The 25,818-nt window shown below is 55.8% G+C and overlaps 2 protein-coding genes across 2 annotated transcripts; both read right to left on the bottom strand.

Annotated features, from left to right (window-relative positions):
• Window positions 1–1,025: 1,025 nt before the first annotated feature.
• Window positions 1,026–16,003, bottom strand: PEX6 (peroxisomal biogenesis factor 6). Its single transcript, XM_084514778.1, has 17 exons — window positions 15,077–16,003; window positions 14,825–14,988; window positions 14,015–14,098; window positions 13,333–13,435; window positions 13,025–13,161; window positions 12,829–12,940; window positions 9,374–9,582; window positions 8,683–8,875; window positions 8,253–8,329; window positions 8,013–8,145; window positions 5,695–5,900; window positions 5,553–5,614; window positions 5,130–5,238; window positions 3,829–3,945; window positions 3,125–3,202; window positions 1,923–2,062; window positions 1,026–1,590 (listed from the first exon to the last, which is right to left on the bottom strand). Exons 1-17 carry the CDS (start codon window positions 15,986–15,988, stop codon window positions 1,454–1,456), a joined length of 2,973 nt encoding a protein of 990 aa, XP_084370904.1. The 5' UTR covers window positions 15,989–16,003; the 3' UTR covers window positions 1,026–1,453.
• A 5,903-nt stretch (window positions 16,004–21,906) lies between these two features.
• Window positions 21,907–25,644, bottom strand: VSX1 (visual system homeobox 1; the record flags this gene model as incomplete). The annotated part of the gene is made up of 5 exons (XM_084516105.1): window positions 21,907–23,066; window positions 23,605–23,785; window positions 24,581–24,704; window positions 24,915–24,993; window positions 25,236–25,644. The coding sequence occupies 5 exons, from the start codon at window positions 25,642–25,644 to the stop codon at window positions 22,801–22,803; spliced, it is 1,059 nt and encodes a 352-aa protein (XP_084372231.1). The 3' UTR covers window positions 21,907–22,800.
• Window positions 25,645–25,818: the final 174 nt, after the last annotated feature.

Raw genomic sequence — 25,818 nt, 5'->3', positions numbered from 1 at the left:
GGGGATCTGGGTACCCAGGGCAAGGACTGCCAGACCTCAGGGGGAGCAGGGGGTGGCACAGGTACAGCCTCACCCCCCTCTCTCTGCTCCTTGCTGCTGCCAGTCACCAAGTGGCCAGGGTGGGCTGGCTCCTGGGTGGCTGCATGTCCCCACCACACCTCCAACCCCCTTTTCCTGACACTGCTCTCCTTGGTACGGCTGCAGCCCCCTCCTCATTCGCCCTGGGGAAGAGGTGGTGGCCACATCCAGCAGCACGGTGTGGTCACGGCCAGCTCTGCCTGAACACGCTCAGGAGCCAGAGCAGCAGTGCTCGAGGCACTCAGCTGGCGGTCACGCACCAAGTGCCTGGACCAGGATAAGGTCCTCACCAGCCGCACGTGGCACAGGGACACCGCTGGCAGCAGTCCTGGTGTGGGCAGCACCAACACCCCGCGGGGCTGGGGCGCTCACGGCTCCCTGCTTTACCCTGGGACTGCCCCGGAGCTGTGGGAGCAGCGGCAGGGACCTGGCAGACACAAGGCAGCTGCCGGCCAGCTGCCCGACACGCACAGCTCAAGTGTGGGGGTTATTTGGCACCCTTGGCAAAGGCCAGGGAGCAGTGCACGTGTGGCAGCGAGGTGAGACAGGGCCTCGGGGGTGTCTGGTCCAGCTCATGCTCAGCGCAGTTTGGTTTAGATGGGGCAGCTCCAGGCTGCTCCAGCCAGGGGTTGGGGTGAGTATTTCCAAGGCTGGAGCCCCCCTCTTTGCTGCGAGAAGTTTTTCCTGGTATCTAGTGGGATTTTCTCTTGCTGCCACTTGTCCCTGTTGCAGCTCCTCCAGGAAGAACGGGGCTCCCTCTGCAGGCAGCAGCGAGGTTTTCCTTCATCTTCTCCAAGCCCCACAAGGGTTGGTGGCCCCAGCCATGTGCCTGCAGTCCCCGTTCCCTGCCGGACGTGGGTTCCTCTGGGACACCCAGTTCTCCCAGGGGCTAGCAGGGCCTGTCCTGAGCACCACGGACAAAGATCTGAGGCCAGGCAGTGCCGCAGTGGAGCAGAAACCTCTATTTATTCACGGAGACCATGTCAAGGCCAGGCCACGGCAGCAGCATTGCCTCATGTCCTACAACTGACTGCCTCCAGCCCGCGTCCCACTGCCAAACTGGGTCCAGTTTTGGCCTCGCTCTGCTGTCCTGGGACACCCCCGTGCTGCCCACACTCACCAGACTCAGCTTCTCCCCTGCCTGGGGTCACCCTGGCCTGTTCCTGGGTTCTCCTCTACAGCTGAGGGATTGCTACACAACCCACCACCCGGGGAGGCTGAGCAGAACAGCGCCTGCACACGAAACTGCACGGCCACTTTTTCAGCCCAGCTCAAAAAACGGGGTCCACCAGCAGGGTGTCTGTTTTCAGCCCAGTTCTCTCGCTCCTTTAGCACATCCTCCCCTTGGTTCCTCCAGGCCCACCTGCGCTGAGCGTCAGCAGGCAGCAAACTTCTGCTGGATGTGTCTGTACCTGAGCAGCTCCTGCTCAGACACCGACGGCTGCAGCCTCGCAGCAGCCTGCAGGAAGTCTTCCATGGTCAGGATGAGAGCAGAGCTCTCTGTGTCCAGCCCTGCGTGAGACAGAGAATGGGAAAAGACTGAGAGCAAAGCACTAGGGCGGCTGGCAAGATCCAGCATCCCTCTCTCCTGCCAAGGGAGGGAATTTGGCCTGGAAAGAAAACCCGTGCCTCTCTTTCCCCCCAGGGCCAAGCACTGGAGGTGGAGATGCTCACACACGTCGAAACTGCCTGCCAGTAACCCACAGCCCAGCGCTCAGAGACAGCCCCAGAGCCTCCGCGGCTCTTCTCCCGAAGCCCAGTTACTGCCAGCAGCTGTAACCGCCCTCCCTGCCCCTGAGCTGGGCAGCCACAACGCCTGGGATGGGCTGGGGTCGGGCTCCCACCTTCCTCGATCCATTCCACCTTGCGTTTGACGGCGCACATCATGGCATCCGAGCACAGCGCGTAGATGTCTGCTCCTGTCAGCTGAGCCGGGCATTTTTCTAGGATGCTGCTGAGATTCACGGAAGGATCCAGTTTAAACCTGCCAAGAAACGAAGCCACAGGTGTCAGAGCCACAGGACAAAAATAAAAACAGTCTGGTAGATATGCAGCAGCCAGAGTGACTGGGCAGGAGGAATCAGAGGCCACAGAGTCACACCCCATGTTTAGCAACTTCTGGACTCTGCTCCGCACGCTCCAAAAAAATCAAAGGGCTTTGTTTGTTTGTTTATGATTGTTTGGTTATTTTATTTTTTTTTAACCACAGTCACTTCTCTTTGAAACATCCCCACAATGAGGTCCTCTCTCCTGCTAAGCAGGATCAAAGGCAACTTCAAGTCCTCACTCAGGGAAATTAAACGCTCTGCACACCTGGGAACAGCCTGCAGCCAGGGCTGAATAAGAACACGCTTAATTACAGACAGCAGGAACCACTGGAACACCAAACCATCCCATCAGAGCCACACGGCAGACAGCAGCAAGCCTCCTACGGCACGAAGGAGCGCACAGCTCTGGAGGGCACGGCTGCCAAACCGCACGGTGTGAGACGATGCTCGCAGCCCGCCCACGCCCTCACGTCTCCTGCTAGCTCATCCTCGAAAGGAGCAGTGATGACAGCGACCCATGACACAAAAGTCCTAGCTAAAGCAGATGCAGAGCAGATGCTCTGCTGCTCACCCAGCTGTTGAGGTGTAACTCCACACCCACACTGCACAGCTTGCTCTTCTGCTTCCAGAGATGCTCTCCGGAGCTCAGAGAAGCTGGAGAAGCAGCCAAACCCTGCTGCTTGGGGTCCCACACAACCAGTGTTTTCTCTGGGAAACAGAGAAACGTGCACAGAGCATGGGCTGAACAGCACCCCTCAACATCACAAGACAAGAGGCAGTACGATGGACAGAGCTGCCTTCACCCTCGGCTCTGGAAAAAGCAGCTGATGTGCTTGTGGAAGTCTTGCAGAAAGCAAGTGGGACCTTCCTGCCGTGTTGGTGCACTGCAGCCTCACCACACGGCCAGGATCCTCAAGCAAGGGGTGGCCTGCTCCTAGGAAGGCTGCCACCCACCGCAAGGTGATGGAAAGGTGCTGCAAGAGAACAGCATCACTCACTTCCTGGTGACTGCACTCAGCACCTGCAGCTGGGACTCCCGGTCTTCATTTATGCCCACATACACCAGCTTGTCAAACCTGTCAGCAGAGAAAAAAAAAGAAAAGAGGTGGTCAAGAACAGGCCCAGAAACACCTGCCACTGGTGCTCAGCCCTGTGCACCAAAACTGAGAGGTGGTGGCCCTGGGGCAGCTCCTTCTGCTGTCAAGTCCACGGACAACAGAAGACTTTGAGGGTGTTACAGATGCTGGAGGTCAAGGCTGCTCTTCAGAGGGACCTTGGCAGGCTGGAGAAATGGCCTGACAGGAACCACATGGGGTCCAGCAAGGGCAGATACAAAGCCCTGCCCCAGGGCAGGCAAACCCCAGGTACGAAGACAAGCTGGGAGAGAGTTCTTCAGAAAAGACCCTGGGGGACCAAGTCCTACTGCCAGTTTGGTGTCACAGAGAGACTCCTACTGCCCTGCTCTGCTGCTGGGGCAATAACCAGAGTAGGGGGGGGAAGTAACAAGCACGGTAGCTTGTGCTGCTGCTACAGCTATCAGCTCTGGCCTCGTGTCAGCTGCCTGCCTTCCCCAGAAGCCAGGGCAGGCTTTAGGAAGAGTCTCTGCGGGGGGGGAAGGTGGCAGAGACCCAGCTCAGCTCATCACCGGCTGAGGTGCTCTACAGCCCTGCCCTGAAGCGAGGCAGGGTTGGAGGTGATGTACCTGCCCGGCCGGAGCAGCGCGGGGTCCAGGAGGTCAGGCCTGTTGGTGGCTCCAATGACAAACACCTCCCGGCTGGAATGAAGGCCATCGAGCTCAGCCAGGAGCTGCGAGACAACCCTGCAGGGAACAAGATGGGATATTCACAACTGGGCCCTGGCAAGGCACTGCTGTCACTCCCAGCCACCAAATAGAAGAAAGAACAGGGGAGACCACTAAACTCCACATCCTGGGCTTCACCTCCTACTTCTCTTCCCTAGAACAGCCCAGACACAGCTGCCCAGACTCTCCAGGCACAGCCAGCGATTGTGTGGGCTCATTGCAAAGCCAGCACAAGCCCCTGGTACCAAGACGGTCCTTCCTACTTGCACTTGGCTCTGAACCCTTCCAGGCTGGCTGCACGTGCTTACAACTTGCTATCAGACGCTGGCAACACAGACCAAACATAGGCAGGCACGCACGGCTAGGGATCGGATTCCCCACACAGATGTGCTGGTCAATCCCAACTCTCCCTGCTACGTGGTGCTGCCCAGCAAGCTCAGCTGCAGGGCTGCCCTGTCAGTCAGTGCTGGGGACTCCCTGGTGGGCCTGCGATGCTGCTGACCAGTCCTCAGGGCAGCAAACAGCACACGGTGCTGATCTAGTTCTGCAAACCACCGGGCTCAAGGACATCTGGCAGCAGAGTACTGCAGTGCTGTGCAGGCCTCCTGGCATAGGGGAATCTCAACCAGTTTCTGGCATCGCCTGAGCCAACCAACACAAACCATACCCAGCCCCTTCCAAAGCAATTGCTTTGTGTGCATGAAAACGGGCACTGTGGGCACATGGTGGCACTGCAGAACTCTGCAGAACCCCTCCTGGATGGTGAGAAGACTGGAGAGGGACTATCAGCTCAGCGTAAGAGCCCTGGGGGAAGTCACCCTGTTTCTAGGCATCGCCAAGCTGTACGTGCTTTGCTTCTACCAGAGGCAGCTGAAAGGTTTCCCACTGCAAAAAGCAGGGGTGTGAAGGATGGCCTTGGAAGAGGCCAAAGGGAACAGTTGGCAGCCACAGAAGCAGTTGGAGGAGGCTCAGTTTTAACCAAATGTTTGCACAACAAGCTTGGGCAATCAGGAATCTGCTGCAATGCAAACAGCCGTACTATGAGCCTGAGAGGAGACAGGCCACGCAGAGGGTTTGAAGAGAGCAGGAAGGGAAAAGGGAGATAAAGAGCTGGGATGGACTCTGCCTCGCTGGGCCACCCCGTGCACCCCTAGCTGAGGCAGGCATGCCTGCTCTCCCAAGGACACGCCACGCTCGCTCACCTGTCCATGACACCCCCGGAGTCTCCACTCCGCCCACGATTTGGGGCCAGGGAATCCAGTTCATCAAAGAAGATGATGCAGGGAGCAGCTGCCCGGGCTCTGGCAAACACTGGGAGGAGACAGAGAGCACACGAGATGAGAAAAGCAGGAGGAGCAATCAACGGGACCTGAATGGAGTCACCAGCAGAGAAGAGCTGAAGAGCTGTGGATGGAAATCAGCTGCCTGCTGCCTCACCACCCCTCTCTACTCCTGCCAGAGGGGCTCAGAGAGAGCCAGACCGGGTGTTAGGGACTGCTGGATATATGCCCTTGCTGCCTGCTGTGGATGGGTGTTTGGAAAAGCGGTTTAAGCACTCCCCCTTCCCTCTGGCACCACAGAGCAGCCCCTCTGGCCACGTGCAGGCTCAGGATGCTTCCACTCACCGTTACGCACGTTCTCCTCGCTCTGCCCCACGTACATGTTGATGAGCTCCGGCCCCTTCACGCTGCAGGGAGAGAAGGGAGCTGGTTAGAGCAGGGCCAGCCAGCGCTAGGAGAAAGCCAGTCCTCCTGCAAGGCTGTTCACCTAAGGAAGGTCATGGTGCACGTGGTTGCCACGGCTTTTGCCAGCAAGGTCTTCCCTGTGCCCGGAGGCCCGTACAGCAGCAGACCAGAGCGGCACAGACCCAGCGACAGCAGTTCTGGGTGCTCCAGGGGCAACTGGATTGTGTCCAGGATCTCCTTCTTCACCTCGTGGAGCCCACCAACATCCTGCCAGGACACGGAGGGGATCTGCACGAGAGGGAGAGTCCCCGTCAGCACTTCTTCCTGAGCCTGCCTGTTCAGCTCTTGCTCCAGTCGTCGGCCTCTCGTGCTGCAGGGCAGCAAGTCAGCCCCTCACCACACTGCCCAGCCACCTGAGATCCCCCTAGGGACACATGGGGGAAGGATGAAAGAAGGAAAAACGGGCCTAGCAACTTGTGTTTAGGGCACTTTGTCCCCCATGGTGCTGAGACTGAGCAAGGGCTTCGCAACAGTGACAAAACCTGGGCTACTAACAGCTCTGTCACGTGAAGGAGGATGTGAGAGCCAGACAGCCTGGAGGGCACTGCAAAAAAAAAAACTAGCTGCTTTTGAAAAGGGAAAAGCAGGAACAAAATTCATGGGTTTACAAGTAGGTAGGGATGGGGCCAACTGCAAGTATGTAAGGGAGGATTGCTAAGTGAGGAAAGACAGCAAACTTGAGAGGGGGGAGCCATGCCACTTGTGTTATTTTATGCTAAAAGAACCTTGGAGGAGGATGCTCTGTGCAAAGCCTTCAAAATAGCAGGAATGCCACAGCCTGGGTGACAGATCCCCCAGAGCCAGAGCAGCTCTCGTGGGAACACGCAGAGAAAACAAAGCCCCAGCACGCTGCCCCCAGCTGCTGGCTGGGTGGTGAACAGGTGCCAGCACAACCGGGGAGTTTAAAAATAGGCCACAGGGAAATTCTTTCCCCCTCCTTTGGCTCCCTCCCCTCCTTCGGCTCTCCTTGCTTTGCTACTCGAGATGTTATCGCGCTTTTCCTCCAGCTGTCCAGCAACTCTGCCGGAAAATCAGGTCTGACAAGATAAGGATTTCTAGAAAAAAAAAACTAAAGCCAAAGATCCCAGGCACCCTTCCTTCACCGCTGATGAATAGGAGAGCTGCCTTCTCCCCCACGCTCCTGCAGACATCAGCACAAGAGCTGGAAAACTGCAGGGTTGTTTTCAGAGAACATTGCAGCTGTAGGACACGCTGCAGATGCTGCTAGCAACTGAAGTTTGAAATCATTTTTTTCTCAGAGGCTCAAGCTGGCATCCCATTAACTGCAAAAAAAAAAATTGTGTGACTAACCAGAAAAAGTAAGCACGGAACCGAGAGTTATATACGTTGAAAGTATCCGTGTCTGCTAATGGGCTTCTTGAACCCCAGCCAGTAACTAAGAAATCGATAACGGATTGCAAAATACAAGCAGAATTAGCTTCCATTCACACAGCCCGCTGCTGAGCATGCTCTGTGGTTAGTATTTGGCTTATAGTGAACTTGGTAAACACACCTCGGAGCAGAGCTCGTTTGGTTAATTCCTGAATTAATTAGATACCGAGCAGCCCCAGAGTAGCTCCCTGCTGACAAGAGCAGCGAGGCGACACCTCGCTCGGGCAGGACTGCAAACAAGCAGCTGGGGAAGGTGCTGGAACAACTGCTCTGAGGGCAGCGTTTCCAGCCCTGTGCTGAGCGCAGTCATCTGCACGTGGGGGCAGGGAGAAGAGGCTCTGATTATTTTGCTTGCTCCTGGTACCGCGCTGCCCAGCAGAAGCGGTCACCCCAAACACTGTTTCCCCAGTCACGAGCCACCAGAGGCAGAGCACGTTCCTCCCCAGGAGCTGACTGTGGGTTTTCTCTCAGCCCCCCGTCCCTTTCCCTAAAGGATCCCCAACTTTTCTAACCGCCCGGCTCTCGGAAAACCCTGTGCCAGCTCGAGCCATGGCCAAGGCCATGGATCAAGTCTAAAGCTTCTCACACTTGGGGAAACTCCCTCTGCAGGGAGGTACCTCTCCATGTTCCTATATACCAGGCAGCTGGAGAGACCCCAGTGAGGCAGCAGCCTCTTGAGAGGCTGAGCGATGCAGCCTGGCACCCCTACTGATGAAGCTGCCTCCAATTAGGGCTGCAAAGGGCTTCCCTGAGCAAATCCAAAGCCAACGGGGTCCAAAAAACACACCTGGACTGTTTTTCATGGCTTGGGGAGTATGTGGAATGAGACAGCAGGAAGCAACATGCTCAGGCACAGCACAGGTCTAGCAAAGTTTGAGAGAAGCATCTTGAGCCACAGAGAGAGGATTTTTTAGAGAAACAACCCCCTCCTCTGCCCCAGCATCCTACCTTTGGGGCGCCCACTGCCTGTGAGTGGGCATCGTGCAGCTGGTCCAGAGCAACGCTGAAATCCTCCTCAAGCACTGGGAAGCCAGCAGTGCAAAAATCCCTCTCTACTTCCTCACTCAGTCCACCTGGGAAACTGGCAAGGAAAGAGAAGGGAAGGGCTCAGGCACTGCCCTGCTCCCAGCACGGCTGGGCTCGCTGCATCCCCACCCTCCCCGCCTCCTGCCAAATTGCCCGGGCTACCTCAAGGCCTGGATGCGGGTACAGGCAGCCCGGCTGCTGTGGGACAGCAAGGCACAGAAATCCCCCAGCACAAAACCCTGTGAACGCGGAAACAAAGAGTATCAGTTCAGTCCAGCCAGGCCATAAAAGGTATGGGAAAGGTTCCCTGCAGAGCTGTACTCTGAGCTTCTGTGCTTTGGTTGATGGCTATGATTTGTCTTTTGTTTTTTTCCTTTCCATTTTTCAAATTGACTTCTAGCAGAGCAGAGCATCAACCCTCTGCAAGAAGCATCGATTCCTCAGCTACCAGAAATCTGCTCTTAAGACTGATGTCTGAGGACTGGGGTTCACCACTGAAGATACTGACTGGGCTACGGGATTTGTCCCTTCTCTCCCATCCTGCCATATCACGGGGCTGCCCCCTGCCACGTGTCGCTGTGGCTTCACTCACTGCAGTCCTGCGGGCCAGCTTGGCGAGGTTCACTTCTTTGCCCAGAGGAAGACTGGCGGTCAGCATGCTCAGCATCGACCTCCGCTGCTCCTCGGAAAGGGCTTCCATCTTCACCTCATGAAGGAAAGCAGTCTGCACATCTGTAGGAACATCCTGGGGTCTGCAGGTTGTGCCGATCACCAGGACAGGGTGGCTGTTGAGAAAGGGGGGCAGTGAATGGTTGCAGCTCTGCGAAAACCTCCTCCTCCCCACTGCTGTCACCCACATCACATCACTCTCCAGTAGTTGCCTTTCCTCTGAGAAACGTGCACGTGCTAGCCAAGCTCTCCCATATACCACTCTCCTCCAGCTTACCCGTGAACTGCTTTGTGAGCTCTGCCCCCAGCTCAGGCCCCTCAAGTGACATCTCATCTCTTCACCTGAGGCCTCCCTCCCTGCTCTCTGGTATTTCTCATCTGCTGAGGGATTCTCCTGGGGTCTAGCTCTGCAATCCCAGCAGAACAGCTCCGCAGACCCTGCGACCCTTGGCATGCCTCACAACTACGCCAGCTTTGCTCATCTGAATCAACTCAGAAACCAGCCCAAACTTGGACAATAAGGCCCCCTGAGCCCCTCAGCCTCAGAGCTGGGGCCAAATGACATAAAAAAAGTAAAGGAAACGATCATCCTGGGTGCCCAACAAGGTCCGTACCTCAGTGCTGGGTCTCGATCCAGAAGCAGCTGGCGCAGAGTGGCGATGACCCTGGCGTCCTCTCCCAGCATGTCCCGGTCCCTGCCCAGCAGCTCTATGTCTTTCAGCAGAAGCACGCAGGGACGGAACTGCTGGGCCTGGGCGAAGGCCACCTGTATTTTCTCCTCCGTGGCTCCACTGGTGTCACCGCACAAGCTCACGCAATCCACCTGCAAGACAGGCCACACAACGCACGGACTGCAGGGGCTGCAACGTGGACAGCCTGGGGACTGGGAGTAACGCTCGCTTCTATGGAGCCTGCCGTGGGCAATCCGCAGCTGGAAGGGGTTTTCGGGAGTATCTGACATGCAGAAATGGCAGTTTCCTGATTCTCTGCAGGACAGGGGAGCAGGAGGGTCTTGGCTGAAAGAGCTGAGGACGAGGGAGTGGAGAAGTCAATGAAGGAGATGTCACGGCTCAGCCAACCTGTGCTGGAAGGGAGGGGAGAGCTGTGGAAGAGAACAGGTCAGGGAGAACAAGGCACCTCGGAGGAACAGGGTAAAGAGCAGAGGGGAAGGCTCAGGGCACTATTCAGCTCAGCGCCACACAGGCTCAAAGCGCAAGAGAGAGGTAGAAGGTAAGAGGAGAAAAAGAAAAGTTGTGGGTGGCTTTACACTGTTTACTAGGCAAACACTGCATGAAGTCATCCAAAACGGAGAGGCTGCTGGTGAGCTCTGGAACAGCAGCTCCAACACTGCTGCAAACACACACTGCTGCCTCCTGGTGCTGAGAGGTTTTGCACAGAGAGGAGAGGAAATCTGCTGGTTGTTCTGCAGCGTTGCCAGAAGTCTCCAGATACGGCTCCTGCACACTGAGAAGCCGGAGGTTTAGCAGTGGATCTGTGACAAAGACTCCCTACAGGACATTTTGCTTGGAACAAGACATGGTGCTGGGCAACGGCCAGGGCTTTATCTGCCTCCCCCACTGACCCACTGTTATGGATTTACTCTCGTAACTGCTCTTCTCTGTCCAAGTAGTGCCACAATTTAACAGGACCCAACTTCTAAGCAAAAGAAGAAAACCCAAATATCCAAAATGCTTAGCTTGTTTTCTGTGAGTTTAACAAGACCCACACGAAAGGAGTAAGCTTATGTTTTCCTTCCACAAAAAGGAACCTTCAAGCTCTCTTCTACTCTAGCTTTTTTCTTCTTCCAAGTCCTTTTAGAGTTTGGGAAGCTCTTAGAAAAGTCACCCTGCAACTTCCAAGCCCCTTACAAATACAAATCTATAGATTCAAGGAGATTAAAGAATTTGAGGAATACATCCAGACTCTCAGAGTGAAAAAAAGGAGTGTGCAGAAGGAAAACGGCATTTTTAACAAGTCAGTGAAGACAGTGTTTGTGTTCAGAACTTTAAGTGCTGTTCAGAGACACGGGCTAGACCTCATATTGTCCATAAAGTTTACCCAGTGTAGCTGCAGCTGTGAAAACCTACCAATGGCTGTACTGGTAGAGACAAAGAGTCCACTTAGTCCACTATCTCGTCTCCATGCATGGCCACAAGTGGCTAAGAAAGAATAGGATCAGGGTAAGCATTTACAGCCCTCTGCCCTCAGTCCTCTTCCATTTTCTGGGGATTTTCCCAGCCAAATGTGATGTCATGATAAAAGATGCAGTAGATTTCTCCTCCAAATACACTCATCTACCATAAAGAACCATCACCTTCAGCTTGCCCATAACCTGCCTCCCACCACTTTCACCTGTCAGCCTCAAGCCTCGTCCTGGCACAGAGAGAGAAATCAAACACTTTCCACTCCGTGCTAACCACTCAAGATCTTGCAAACCTCTACCAAACACTCCCTAAGTACTCACTGCCAAGCTGAAGAGCCTGTTCAGACGTTTGCTGCACAGAAACTGTTCTAGAGCCCTGATCTTCACTGTCCTCCTCTGAATTTTTCCAGTTCAGCTTTATGCTTTTGATATGGGGAGACCAGAACTGTGTACGATATTAATGCTGTGGCAGGACACGGGTCTGTGCAGCAGCAGCACCAACTCTCCCATTTATTTCCTGAAGTATGATCTGATTTTTGGCATGTATGGAGAGCAAAGCCAAAGTTTTCATGAAGCCACTGACATAGAACAGAAGTATTGATCCTGACTGGTGACAGCCAGCTTGAAATCCAACACTTTTCTTGTAAAGCTACCTCCAGACAATTTTATCTGGCATCTTACTGCTCAGTCACTTTGTCTCATTCAACCTCTCCTCTAGCCCAAGGACAGTCTGTCCATCTGTCTCCTCGTACCTTTAATAGTTTTGTTTTGAACAACCACCAGATCTCAATTCATCCTCTTTCCCACGTCATTTCTCAATATGCTGAACAGCACAGCTCCCAGTCCAGACACCTGCAGAGCTCCCCTGCTGATTGTGAAGGTACATCAGCTACCATCAGCTCAGACTCATCGGACCATCATGTCCCAAACCTTTAACCAGCATTATATCCAAGCCAGGATCTTCACTCGCATCTCACCGCCACAGTTTCCCAAACAGCCTTTTCAAATCCCAAGTAGACTGTATCAGTCACGCTCCCTTCACCACATGCTTGCTGTAACACCTTCAGTAACCTCCTGAAGGCTTACTGGACAGGGCTTGGCTCTGCAGGAACTACAGGGATTATTTCCCAGCAGCTCACACACATCCTAGTCTTTGCTAATGCAATCCTTCGCTCTAACCTCAGAGTTTTGTATCCTCTGAAGGATGTTTCTTGTTTCTGGTGAATGCCCTTTCCCTGCTGTTTATCTGCTCTGGCTTCAATTCACTTTTCTCAAGCCCATCTCTGTATGATCTATGCAGTTGCCTTGTGTTACAGAACGCTGCCCCTCATTTGCTTCCATAGCAGGACTTCTTACCTTGGCCAACTCTTTTTCTAAACAAACCTCATTTTGAGGTCATTCCCCTTTCCAAAGCCAAGCACAGCAATGGAAGATGCGGGGGCTTTTGTGTCCTCATGGACGGATTCTCAGTGAATGGAAGGAAGCCCAACTACAGCGCAGCTCTTCTAAAGGCAGTGAGATTTTGAAGCAGACCTGGCACACATGTTGGTATCAAACCGACGGCCACCTTTCTTTTGTAGGATTCCTGCCCAGCTGGGGAAGATCTCAGTGTGATCTCTGCCTCACTCTGCAACATACTTTTTATCAGGGACAACTGCAAACACCCGGTGTCACTGCAGTTCCTGCCCTCACCACCTCCTCAACTTCTGTGTTTTCACTTGGTGCCAGCCTCTGGGGCATGGTTCCAACTCAGTGCCCTACCCAATGATGTGAAATCCCCTAAAACACTACCGTGTGCTGCACTGTCTGTACAGTCAGTTAGACTCACCGAAATAATAGTTATTAAAAAAAAAAAAAAAAAAGGTAGAAAGGCAACCTCTGGGCCGAGAGATCATAGAATCACCAACCAGACAGAGGAGGAATTACCTTGAAGAGGTGGAGGTTGAGGCAGCTACATGCAGCTCTGACAGCCATCAGCTTCCCACTGCCGCTTGGTCCTGAGAGGAGAACGCTGCCCACCCTGCTCAGCGTGGTTGCCCTGTAACACAGAGGCAGTTCTCCCAGTGACTGGGGAGCAGGGCCCCAGCTCTCCCGAGGCGTGAGGGAAGGGAATTTAACTCACTGACTGTTCAGGTGAGGCCAAAGTGCATCGCAGAGATCCTTCACAACGTCAGAGAGTCCGGCAGGAGACAAGCTGCTCCAGAACTCGTGACTGTTATAGGCTGGGGCAGATGGGACAGCACTGTTTGTTGAGCCCACCTGTGAGGAAAACAGAACAGCAGCTGAGAAAAGACAGCTACCAAGCGACAGTCTGTCCTGAAATGCCCTTCTACAAGAGCAGGGGAAGCACAAGCTTCCACAGGCACATCTGGCATCTGTAGAGCACCCTCAGGCTCAGTACACCCTCCCTGCCCTCCTCTAACATCTTACCAGATACAAAGAGGTGTTCTGCGTGTCCGCCAGGTAACCCTCAGACTGCTCGCCTTCCACCATGCCTAAAATCTTCCTGACTTTGAAGTACAGCTCTGGCCACCTAAAGGAAAAACACGTAGTCAGAATCATGGAGTCAAGATCTGGAAGACAAAGCATCCATCAGCCAAGAGCCAACTGACAGGCAAGGGTAGGCAGAGAGACTTTTGCTTCCTGTCTGGCTAGGCAGACCAAAAGGACTGTCAACAGCTACAGCTTCCCCTGGTGGCTTCAGCTCACAGGTACTGCTGGACTAACTCCTAACTTCTCATTTTGCCTTCTTCTCAGAAAGAGCAGTCAGGCACTGGGACGGGTTGCCCAGGGAGGTGGTGGAGTCACCGTCCCTGGAGGTGTTCAAGGAAAGGCTGGACGTGGTGCTTGGGGACGTGGTTTAGTGGGTGATGCTGGTTGTAGGAGGATGGTTGGACCAGATGATCTTGGAGGGCTTTTCCAACCTTAATGATTCAACAATAATCCAAGCAAAACATTTCCTTCTTCCCCCAAAATAAGAGGCAGAAAAACTGTCAGCTCCAGAGACAGGTAAGAACGGAATCTGCTGTCTTGTTTCAAGAGAAACAAGAGTGGAGAAGAACCTTTTCTCTTTAGTATTCATGTGATAGCACCGTAGTTTACTGCCACCTACCTAAGGAATTTGTCTGCATTTACATCTAAAAACTCAGCATGCCCAAACGTAGGAACACACAGGATGTCTCCCTCCTGGACAAGCCTACAAGAAACAACAACAAAACGCAGTTTCAACACTGAAAAACAGTAAATTCTTCTTGCATGTCCTCCCCATACCACAGCTGTTTTTACAGAAAAGAATGTCACAATTTATACCAATTCACTCCTCTCTTGCATTCTAAAACCAAAAACAACCACTTGAAGATTTGGCATGCATGGGATGAGAGTAGCTGCAACCAGACTACTAAGGGGGAGATACAGAAGATGAACACTGTCAAAGAGTGTCACTTCCCAACAAAGTCACCTTCTTGTGCCTGGCTAATTGCAACAGCAGAAAGCCTCATAACGAGGCTCCTGAAAAGGCTTGGGGGCAGGTTTCACAAGCAAAGACTACAGCACATCCAGCTTCCCAGTCACTGATCTTCACTCAAAGCTGAAAATTGCGTTTATGGACATGCCCCAGAAGGGAGGTTTGCGGGCAGTCCTTGGGAGCCTTTGGTGTTGGATGATAAATTATAAGGAAAGAGATTTAAGGGTGACTTTTGAGGGACAGGACAAGAGATGCTGCTTGGAAGTGAACCTGTGTGAACTCATGGGGAGCAGATGGTGCAAACGGACATTTGGAAATACCCTCCGTAAGCATTCTGCTATTGGTTATGCGTGTAATGAACACATATTGGATCTGGATGCCACAAACACGCAGCAAGGGTGCAGCTCACAAACAAAACCCCCCAGGAACAGAAACATGTGGCTTTTCTGCGTGGCTCACCGGGGCGTTTCAAAGTGCTTGTAGAGAATACGGTCATAGACTCCTCTGGCACTGTAGGCTGGCGAGCAGACGATCTCTAGGTGCAGCTCCTTGGCGAAGGGTGGCACGGACAGCAAGGACTGGCTTCCTTTCCCCTCCGCAGCACCAGCCTTTCCTTCGTACCTCTGTGGCAGGACAAGGGACACTATGAGCCACCCCCAGCTCCCTCCTCAGCTGCCCCCCAGCCCACCACCCGCTCCCCGCAGCACTCACCTGCAGACAGAGGAGCCCACCGCCGGCAGGGTCGCAGCCCAGGTTGAAGGCGAGGGCCGGCGCCAGCAGCGCGGTGCCATCGGGGGGCTTTCTGCGGGCAGCCCGCGGGTACTCCCAGGCGGGCGGGCGAGCCAGCAGCGCCGCCAGGTGCTGCCGGGCCTCCCCCTCTGCTCTCACCCGCACCCACTCCCCGTGGAACAACCCCAAGGCCAGCAGCCCGCGCCGGCTCACCCACACCTCCGCCCCTCCGCCAGCGCCACCACCGGGGGGCGCAGCCTTCAACCGCGGCCCCTCAGCAGCCCGGGGGCCGGCGGCGAAGCGGGACACGAGCGGCGGCGCTGCGGGGCGACGCCAGGAGGCGACACCACCACCGGGCGGCGGCGGAGGGGCCGCGAGGGCGACGCGGGTGCCGCTGCCCAGCAGCCCCTGCAGCGCCGGCCGAGCCTCCAGCACCAGCGGGCCGGGCCCGGGGCCGGCTCCCGGCAAGGCCTCGCCCCTCCTCGCCAGCACCGCGCCCCCCGCCGGCCTCCCCCCTCCTCCGCCCCCCGCCGCCGCCGCCAGCAGCACCCAGGCGAGCGGCGGGGGGCGGCGCAGCGGCCACACGGCCACCCTGCGGCCCGCCGCCAGCCCCAGGCGGCGCAGCAGCGCCCCGCGGAGCCACAGCTCGGCCCCCCGGCGCCCCGCCGCCTCCAGCGCCACAGCGCTCAGCAGCACGGCCTGCGCCCCGCCGCGCCCCGCCGGCCGCACGGCCAGCACCAGCCCGCCGCCTCCTCCTCCGCCTCCGCCGCTGCTCCCAGCGCCGGCCCGGCCCCGCAGCGCCGCGCACAGCGGCTCCGGGGCCAGCAGCAGCGCCGTCACCGGCGCCAGCTCGGCCGGGGGAGCGTCCAGCGGCCGCAGCACCGCCACCGCCATGGGCGCCGCCACGACACCATAGAGACGGGGGGGAGGGAGAGGGTAGAGCGGCCGCGGCGCGCAGGCGCACAGGGGCCGGGCGGCCTCAGGGTATGGAGGGGAGGGGCAGAGCGGCTCGCCCGCGCGCCGCCCGGGTCATAGAGTGGCGGCTGGTAGCATAGAGGGGCAGCGTCCTCAATTAGAAATTCAGTAAAAGCTCAGAAATTCACCACAATAAACTCATCGCCTTCCCGCGCCCCTTCTCCCACTGAATCACCTGGGTTGGACTGCCACCTCCACGATCACCCAGTCCAACCTCTGACCTAACACTACCAAGTCCTCCACTAACCCGTATCACTCATAGCACTAACCGCTAACCATATAACCCATAGCACTAAGCTCCACATCCACATAGATGTTTTTTTAAAAACCACAAGGTCTTTTAAAAACCACCTCTGCACACTCAAACCGTAAAATTTCTTTTATTGGTGATTCCAAGAGGTAGCTACCATTTCATAGCACTAACTCCAGATATCATAAAAGTTTAATACTTCTTCTCTTGATTTCAATGGAAGAAAATTTAGGCTCTTTATTACTATTATTATTACCATTCTTAATATTACTAAACATTAATATTAATAAATTACTATTAATAAATTACTATTATTAGCAATAATATAAAGTAATAATAATTAAACCCATTTATAAACAAATCAACTGCATGTAAAAAGTATGCAAATACTTGCTCTCCAGAAGTCTGACAATTACAGATTGTCACAGTAGTGGTACCTCCTATAATAGCTTTCTTTATTCTTTTTCTTTTAGGGAAGCAGGCAACAATCTTGTTCAGCTTCATCAATGAACCAGATCATAGGGTAGAGTGCACCCTCAGCAAGTTTGCTGATGACACAAAACTGGGAGGAATGGCTGATACACCAGAAGGCTGTGTTGCCATTCAGAGGAGACTGGAAAGGTGGAGAGCTGGGCCGAGAGGAACGTCACGAAGTTCAACACAGGCAAATGCAGTGTCCTGCACCTAGGGAGCAGTGACCCCCTGCACCAGTAGACGTTGGGGGCTGAGCTACTGGAAAGCAGCTCTGCGCAGAAGGACGTGGAAGTCCTGCTGAACACCAGATAAACCATGAGCAAACAACGTGACCAAGAATGTGACTGTGTGCTCTAGGTGACCATGCTTGGCAGAGGGGTGGGAGCAGATGATCTTCAGAAGTCCCTTCCAACCTCAGAAGCCATTCTGTGATGCTATGAACAGACTCTTAAGAACCTCCTAGCAGAATGTGGCTGGTGGTGCCTTGTTTCACAGTTTCAGCGCAGAACAGCTCCTAAAGCTTTAGCCTTGAAAAAGGCCAGAACATGTCAGGTCAGGGAGCTCCATCTGTTTTCGTTTTCGTTTTCGTTTTCGTTTTCGTTTTCGTTTTCGTTTTGCAGTCTCTTAAGCAGAGGGGAGAGCTCTTCCACCGAACGAAGAAGCAAGAAGCTACGGAAGTGGTGAGAATGGTAAGTGCTGAGTGCTCTCACCTCCTTGACACTAGTGGTGAGAGCAAGGGGGGAAATCAGGGAGACATCTTCTCTTCCTCACACCACCAGGCCTCCTTCCACTGCCTCTTTCGGGTCGCAGAAAACCATGACCAAAACAACGATGTTAGGCCTCGTGCCATCACAGGGGCTTTCAGTGAGATTCCATGATGTCACAGGGGAATCGGCCCTATAAAACCCCCTGCGCCTGGCCCAACGCTCGCTGAGCTTCTACGCCCTCTGTGCTCATCAGCGATGGCTGGAAATAAGAGGTCCTGGAGGAATTGCTGCCCACACTTGCATGGGTCAGAGCGGTTCATCAAACCCAAGAAGAAGTGGCGGCGGAGCAGTGCCAGTGGGAGCAGAGCAACCGTGGCTGCTGAGGCGGAGCCCATGGAGGTAGATCCAGCGCCAGAGGTGGAGGAGCTGATGGAGGTGGATCCACCTCCAGCCCTCGTGGTTTGGCACAGCGTCACCGTGCCAGGGCTCCCACCTGCAAGACGTCACCATTGCAGGAGCGCCCGGAAAGCTCCGTATCCCCAGCACAGCCTCCACCGCCACCGTTACCTGGGAGAGGCCATCCGGGAAACATCTAGCAGGCTTGCCTGCGGGATGGCCTCCTTCCACATCCCTCATGCCCAATCCCCACCTCTTGGGCAGTGGTGTCATCTCTTCGGCACAGAGTCCCAAGGAGTGGGCAAGAGTGGACTTGGCTTCCTTTGGTCTGCTGCAGTGGGGCGGCAGGAGGCCCCCTCACAAGCTGACGCTGGGCCTTGGTGTCTCAGCCTGAGGACGAGAAGGCTGCCCAACAAGGAGGTGCTTGGAGACGAAGCCATGCCCTCCGTGGCAGTGCACAGAGGACAGCAGTGGCTCAGACCAAGCAGTGAGGCAGACAGCTGTTCCTCTGGAGAAGCACAAGTCCTCAGGTGTGCCAGGAAGAAGAGCTGGAGTGCAGTGCCGAGTCCATTCAGGATGCTTCATCAGCAGTTCTTCCCCAGATTGGGACTCCAAGTGCAATAGCAATAATAACAATAAAAAACCATCAGTAAAACAACTTTGGTTTCTTATTTGGTGGCATTTTTGTAATGGCGTCTGGGCTCCTGCGTCCACTTGTGGTCTCCCCAGTACAGGAAAGGCACTGCTGTGTGTAGTGTGGGCCCAGCCCAGGGCATTTGTGGGGTTGAGGGGCCAGGGCACACGGCCCACGAGGGCAGGCTGAGGGATCCCCTTTGGTCAGCATTAAGGAGACCAAGCTCACGGATGGGACCAGCTGCTAACTACAGCTGCCTGCTGAGAAGGAGGTGAGGAGATGAAGCCTGCATGTTATCATACGTGCTGTGTAGCAGAAACATGAGTGGTACCAAGGCCCAAGCTTCCAGATGGAGACATCCCAGAGAAAAATAAGGAGAAGCTTCCCCACAAGGGTGCAGAGCCAGTACAGGTGTCCAGAAAGGCCATGGAGTCTCTGTCCGGGGAGGGTGAGCTGTCCTTGACAGAACAAGGCCCAGTGTTAGAATTATACAAAGTTAGAATCATGAATTGCAACAAAGACAAATGAAGGGTCCTGCACATAGGGAGGAATGACCCCCTGCACCAGTACAGGTTGGAGGCTGAGCTGCTGGAAAGCAGCTCTATGCAGAAGGACCTGGGAGTCCTGGTGGACGGCACGTTATCCATGAGCCACCGATGTGGCCAAGAAAGCCAAAAAGGCCAGTGGCATCCTGGGTTGCATTTGAAAGTGTGCTGCCAGCTGGTCAAAGGATGTGTTCGTGCCCCTCTCCTTAACCCGGGTGAGGCCCCACGTGGAGTATTGTGTCCAGGTAGTAGCCTCCTAAGGGGCCATGGAGCTACTGGAGGAAACCCAGCAGAGGGCTCCAAAGATGATTAGGGCACTGGAGCATCTGTCATATGAGGAGAGGCTGAGAGAACTGGGCCTGTTTCTTTGGGGAAGACAACACTGAAAGGGGATCTTATCAGGGTGTCTAAACATCTGCAGGGAGGGAGTCAGGAGAATGGGGCCTGGCTCTTTTCAGTGGTGCCCAGCAACAGGACAAGAGGCAACAGGCACAAACTGAAACCCAGAGGTGCCAGCTGAAGAGGAGAAAAGACTTTTTTACTGTGAGGGTGACAGAGCACTTGAACAGGTTGCCCAGAGAGCCTGTGGTGTCTCCTTCTCTGGAGATACTCAAAACCCGCCTGGATAGGTTTCCCACATTGGAAGCCTGTGAGATGTGGTCTAGGTGACCATGCTTGGCAGAGAGGTGGGAGCAGATGGTCTTCAGAAGTCCCTTCCAACCTCAGAAGCCATTCTGTGATGCTATGAACAGACTCTTAAGAACCTCCTAGCAGAATGTGGCTGGTGGTGCCTTGTTTCACAGTTTCAGCACAGAACAGCTCCTAAAGCTTTAGCCTTGTAAAAGGCCAGAACATGTCAGGTCAGGGAGCTCCATCTGTTTTCGTTTTCGTTTTCGTTTTGCAGCCTCCCAGGCAGAGGGGAGAGCTCTTCCACCAAACGAAGAAGCAAGAAGCCACGGAAGTGGTGAGAATGGTAAGTGCTGAGTGCTCTCACCTCCTTGACACTAGTGGTGAGAGCAAGGGGGGAAATTAGAGTGACAGCTTGTGGTCTCCCCAGTACAGGAAAGGCACTGCTGTGTGTAGTGGGGGCCCAGCCCAGCACATTTGTGGGGGTGAGGGGCCAGGGCACACGGCACACAAGGGCAGGCTGAGGGATCCCCTTTGGTCAGCATTGAGGTGAGAAGGCTCATGGGTGGGCCTGGCTGCTGACCATCAGCCCCCAGCAGAGCAGGTTTCTCAATGCGAGTCCTATAGTAGCCAAACCCCTCTATGTGGCAGCAGTCCTGTAACCATCTCTTGATAACTGTAAGCTTTCAAGACTGGGTTGGATGAAGCTTTGAGGCTTTGGTCTAGTGGGAGGCATCCCTGCCCATGTCAGTGGGGTTGGAACACGGTGATCTTTAAGGTCCCTTCCAACCCAAACCATCCTATGCCTCTGTGAACCATGCCTCAGGCCCGTAGTTCTCCCTGCGAACCACCACCCTTTGCAGCACAAAATGAGAGCTGGGAGCCTGCCATGTCCTGCCGGGAGAGCTCTGCACCGCACATGGGGAGGGGACCATGCTGTTCCCCTTGTTGCAGTGACGTGGTGCTCGTGGCTCGCAGTGCTGTGCCCAGTGAGAGGTGAAGAGCCAGGCCATCTGCACATGGTCAGGGCAGGGCAGAAAAAAGAAAAAAAAAAAAAAAAAAGATTGCAGGCATCCAGTGCCAGCATGGCACAGCCCAAATAAAGGGTTTGCAGATGCTGCTCAGGCAGGATTAGGCCTGCAATGTGCTAAGTCTCGGCTCTCACAGAGCCTAATTGCTGCTGCAGTAAGCCCTGGCTAGTCCTTTCCTGAACTGTGCCCCCCCACTCCATCATATGGGTATTTTTTTTTCCTGCAAAGCTTGTATTTACCATGCATATGTTCCTCCCACCCCCCAGCAGGCCTGACTGTGGAGAGGGAGGGGGTTGAAGGTGGGATATTTGCAGATGATGGCTCTGCTCTTCCCAGCCAGCCGTCTCCCCCTGTGCCCCCCAGGCCCCTGCACAGCACCAAGTCTGGGAGGAGCTGCCACCAGGCTCAGCAGCAGGGACAGGGACAGGTGACAGCATCATTACACAGCCACGCTCCCATTGAGCGGCATTAGGAAACTTTCCAAATTGGGATTACTCAGATTGTAATAAAGCCTTCTGATAATTTTCAGTTAGATTTTGGCCAGCAGATAAAGCTGGAGGTGTTCCAGGATAGCCGTCACAGTGCACACACAGGCCAACTCAGCACGGCGGTGAGAGGAGGACTGGCTGAAGCCCAAATTTGAACAGCTGGATGGCCACAGCACCCTTGCACATGTCATCATGGCTGGGGATGCTCATGGGGCTGCCGGAGCTGTCCTGCTCCATGTACTTGCTCAGGAGGCTGAGGTACACTACCGGTTCCTCCAGCACTGGTTCACCTAGCCCAAAATGAGCTCCTTGTGTTTAATCATGGGACATGAGGACACGAGGCCCAGCTCTGTACCCTCCAGGGCAGCAGGTGTTTCTGGATAAGCTCAGATCTTGGGTGAAAATCAATCACCTTTGGGCATGTGGAGGCCGCTGAACTGGGCCTCAGCTCTGGAGAGACACACGAGGGCTTCACTCTGCTCCCCTGTGTGAGTACACAGCGCTCAAGCCCTGTTTAGGCACGGGTCTGTCCAGGATCTTCTCTAAGCTAGCACCTACCACAACACCTGCCAAAGTAAAATAAAAGAAATCACAATGCAGAGTGTGAAAACCAAAGATACACCACAATTTTACTTACGGATGCGTAATAAATAAATGGACAAAACGGGAACAGCCGCATTCCAAAATCCAGATCACTAAAGTGCTTTTAGACATAAATATAAGACAACCAAGAAACGCCTCTCACATTACACTATTTACAGATAATTACAAAATGTTTTCTTATGTCAGTTCACAAAACTGTTTAATTGTTCCAGGGTACTATGGCTTGGTTTTCAAAAAAGGTCTGTTCTAGTATGCATAGCATGGCAGGTCACATTCAAGAGTGTACAAAATTGTTGCATAACAAAAACGTCTTTCCCCCCTTCTCCCAAACGTGAGTTAGGGAAGCTACACAGTGTAAATCCAGTGGTAAGGCTGCGTTGGCAGGCCGGATCCTCAGGAGGTAAAAACTGGCAGGCCTGTCAGGTTACACCAGCTTGAGGAGGGACCCTACCATGTTTAAAAACCCCGCTGCTGGTTGAGGTGGGAGAATTGTGTGCTCGAAGCAGAGGGACTTGCCACACAGGTGCTGTGCAGGGGTGGCAGTGCTCAGAGGAGGCGTTTGTAAGCTCCTGCACCATCTCTGCACCCGCGTGTTTGGGAAGGGAGCGATTCCCATTGCATTGCTGCTCTTTGTGCTCCTGGGTGGCCCAGGACACGTTCACATCCCAGAGGAGAAGGGAGGCTCTTCCCAAGCAGCCTGTCCATGCTGCCCGAAACGGTCTCGTCTTCACATTGCTCTTGGCTGTGTTGGGACATCTCTCCCACCCTCCACCCTGGCTGCATCTGTGCTCTGCTGAGAAGTGAACAGCTGACAAGTGAAGGGACAGAGGCAGGGGGAAGGTGTCTGGTTTTAGAATGCCCTGAATTCAGATAAAAGTTCAATGACTTCAGAAAAATATATATATATGTGTGTTAATAAATATTCTTATCTCCCCAGGAAGCTGTGAGGTCTGGCCTCCTGCGGGGCAGCCCAAGCTCAGTGGTCCTTGTCCTTCTGCTCCGCAGCGGGGTCCCCGTTGATGCACTGCCTCGGTATGCTCCTCTTCTCGTGCTTGGCTGTCCTGGAGAGGTCAATGGCTGTGTCCTCAGGGTTTTTTGTGGGGCTAAGTTTGTCAGAGCTCCTCTGGGAACTGGCCTGCTTCCCTTGGAGTTCCTCCTCCTCCGGCTCCGCTCGCCAGCCATCTGCCAGCTTCTCTTGGCTCTCCGCCTTCCTGCTCACCTCCATCGACTTTTTGTGCATGCCTGGCAGGGGGAGAGAGCAAAGCCAAGGGTGCCGGTTGCTTATTCCTGCCCAGAACTGCTCAGCATCATCTCCCCAGTCGAGGGGAGTGTGCTGCTCTGCCCTCCTGCTGCTTCCTTCTACTGTCACTTACATCTGAGGAAAACTCTTGCTAGCTACCACCATGCCCAGACCCCAGGTTTTCCTGGAGCCTTCTTTTCTCCAAGCTGAACAACCCCAGCACCCTCAGCCTGTCTTCACAGTGCTCCAGCCCTCTGATCATCCTTGTGGTCCTCCTCTGGACCTTCTCCAACAGGTGCCTGTCCTTCTTGTGCTGGGGGCCCCAGGGTAGCTCTGACATAGCATTGTCTTCAGCGAGGGGGGTGATGAATTCCCAAACCCCCAGCCGCTCCCACAATGACTGCTCATACACTGAACCAACACACAGCTAAGTGTCTGACACGGTGGATAAAGGTTTTCCCTTCCCTGGCTGTTCGGTACAAGGAGGGAGCGAAAAACCCCAAACCTGCAGCTCCTGCCCCGTTCTGGCCTGATGCTTACCCAGCAGCCAGGGGGCACAGGACCCCACCAGCCCGCTCTTGGCGGAGTTGATGATGGACTCGGGCAGCGGGATGGAGTGCCGCACCATGGCGCCGTACAGCCCGTACTCGGCCATCACGCTGCTCCGGCCCCAGCACTTCTCCCTCTTCCGCCACTTGGCTCTTCGGTTCTGAAACCAAACCTTCAGGGGTAACAGCCAGAAGAGCACGGAGGGGGTGGGATGTGGGGAGGAGGTGGCCCCACGGGTGGGCGTTCGGGATAATCGGGCACGGGGGAGCGCATCCAGGGCAGGGGGGCAGCCGCGTGCGCGGGGTTCAGGGCACGGGGGAGGGCGGCCGGGGCAGAGCCACGGAGGAGGATTTGGGGAGGGCACACACGTGGGTGTCAGCGAGAGAGGAGAGGAAGGGGTGGAGAGGGAGCACACGTTACATGAGGCTGGCCCTGACCCAGGAAGGTGCCCCCAGCCCCAGTCACCAAGGGCAACCCCTTGGTGTGCCCGCAGAGCCCCTGTGCTGGCTCTGCACGAAGCCACCGACGTCCCCTGAAGGGGTCCACATCGCACTGATGGGTGATGGCAGAGGGTGCTCAGGTCCCTCTCCCCACACCCTTCCTGTATTTAAAGGCTCAGGAGGCGTCGATACAACCCGAGTGCTGTCCAAACTCCCACCCTGTCCTTAAGGCGATGAGCTGCTCCACAAGGGGGCAGGATCAGGCCCTAAAATACCACCCCAAAGGCTATGTGAGCAAGCTGGGGAGAGCTTTGGCCCAGTGCATCACTCCTGCCTGATTTGTGTCCCCAGAGGAAAGAGCTGAAGAGCCGGCAGTGAATGGCAGCTGCGTGGGCCAGCACTGTGTCCCCCCATCCCTGCATGTCCACTTGGGTGGGAAGCCGAGGAGCCACCCCAGAGGCTTCAGCGCCACCACTTTCCCTCCACCTCCACCCACTCGCCCTACAGCAGGTGCCGCGCAGCCCTACCTGTATCCTGTCCTCCGGCAGCTCCGTCTTCACCGCCAGCATCTCCCTGGCGTAGACGTCGGGGTAGTGAGCTTCGTTGAAAGCCTTTTCCAGCTCCTCCAGCTGGTGGGCTGTGAACACCGTCCTGCGGAGAGGAGCCAGCGTCCTGGGACAGGCTCCAGACCCTCCCGAAAATATCACCCCCTCCCCGCTGGGGTTGAAATCCTCCCCCTGCTGCTGCTTCAGCTCTTGTAGATCCCCTTCTCCTTGCTTTTTTGGGGCCACCAGCCCCTCCTAAGGGACCTGGGGAAGAGCAGTGGGGTGTGCGGGGCTCGGCCCAGCCCTCGAGCCCTACCTGTGCCGCCTCTTCTTCCTCTTGATCTGCGAGGCCGGCATCTTCAGGTCGCTGGCATCCCCGGACAGGCTGTCCTCATCTGGTGGCAGCACGGGGACAGGGGGGACACGGTCACATCCAGACCCTTCCCATCCAGACCCTTCCCATCCAGACCCTTCCCATCCAGACCCTTCCCTGGCCCCACGATGAGCGGCTCCCCCCCAGTGCCACCCATGCCACCCATGGGTGCCCCTTCCCCTCCTCCCCTGTGCCCAGAGGGGGACAGCGGAGGGGACACGGCCACCCCGGACGGGTGTCACGTCCGTGGGGACAGCAGCTCACCGGACACGCTCTCCTTGTGGCGACGGGGGGCTGGAGGTGGCCCGGGGGGACCCGCTCGGGGTCCTCGAGCCGGGAGCAGCGGCAGGGGGGCGGGCAGCAAGCAGGGGGCTCCCGGCCCGGCCAAGCCACACAGCAACCCCAAGCCCAAGCCCAGCGCCCCGCCGCCCTCGTAGCCTCCTGCGGGCCCGGGGGCGGCCCCGGGGGGCGGCTGCAGCTCGGCCTCCAGCCCCAGCAGGTCGGTGATGGCGAAGCCCTTGGCCCGCAGCCCCCCTTGGCTCGGCCGCGCCGCCCGCTCGGGGAGGGCGCTGCGCATCGCCGCCGGGCTCGGGGCCGCCGCCACCGGGACCGCAACGGGAACCGGCACCGCCGCCGCCGCCCGGCCCCCCGACGGCTCCCCCCGGCCCGGCATCGCCGCCTCCTCCCGGCCCGGCCCCGCAGCGGTCACCGCCGCCCGATGCCGCTTTTATGGGGCCGCCGCCGGGCCCGGCCCCGGGCACACCCCGGGGCGGCGGGGGGGCGATCCCGAGGCACGGATTAGCGGCCACCGGGCCCCGAGCCCCTCCCTCGGGTCCCCCCCCGGTCC

This window comes from Aythya ferina, assembly GCF_964211825.1.
Source record: "Aythya ferina genome assembly, chromosome: 3".
Taxonomy (NCBI): domain Eukaryota; kingdom Metazoa; phylum Chordata; class Aves; order Anseriformes; family Anatidae; genus Aythya; species Aythya ferina.
This window is presented reverse-complemented; position numbering and strand designations above follow the sequence as displayed.

What these genes read in the sequence shown, in the direction of transcription:
- PEX6 (XM_084514778.1), bottom strand. Translation starts at nt 15,988, where the DNA reads ATGGCGGTGGCGGTGCTGCGGCCGCTGGACGCTCCCCCGGCCGAGCTG. An exon ending in AATGCAGACAAATTCCTTAG is followed by an intron (nt 13,436 to 14,014) that starts GTAGGTGGCAGT and finishes TTTTTCCTTTAG; the next exon opens with GTGGCCAGAGCTGTACTTCA. An exon ending in CTGAGTGCAGTCACCAGGAA is followed by an intron (nt 2,063 to 3,124) that starts GTGAGTGATGCT and finishes GTTTCTTGGCAG; the next exon opens with GTTTAAACTGGATCCTTCCG.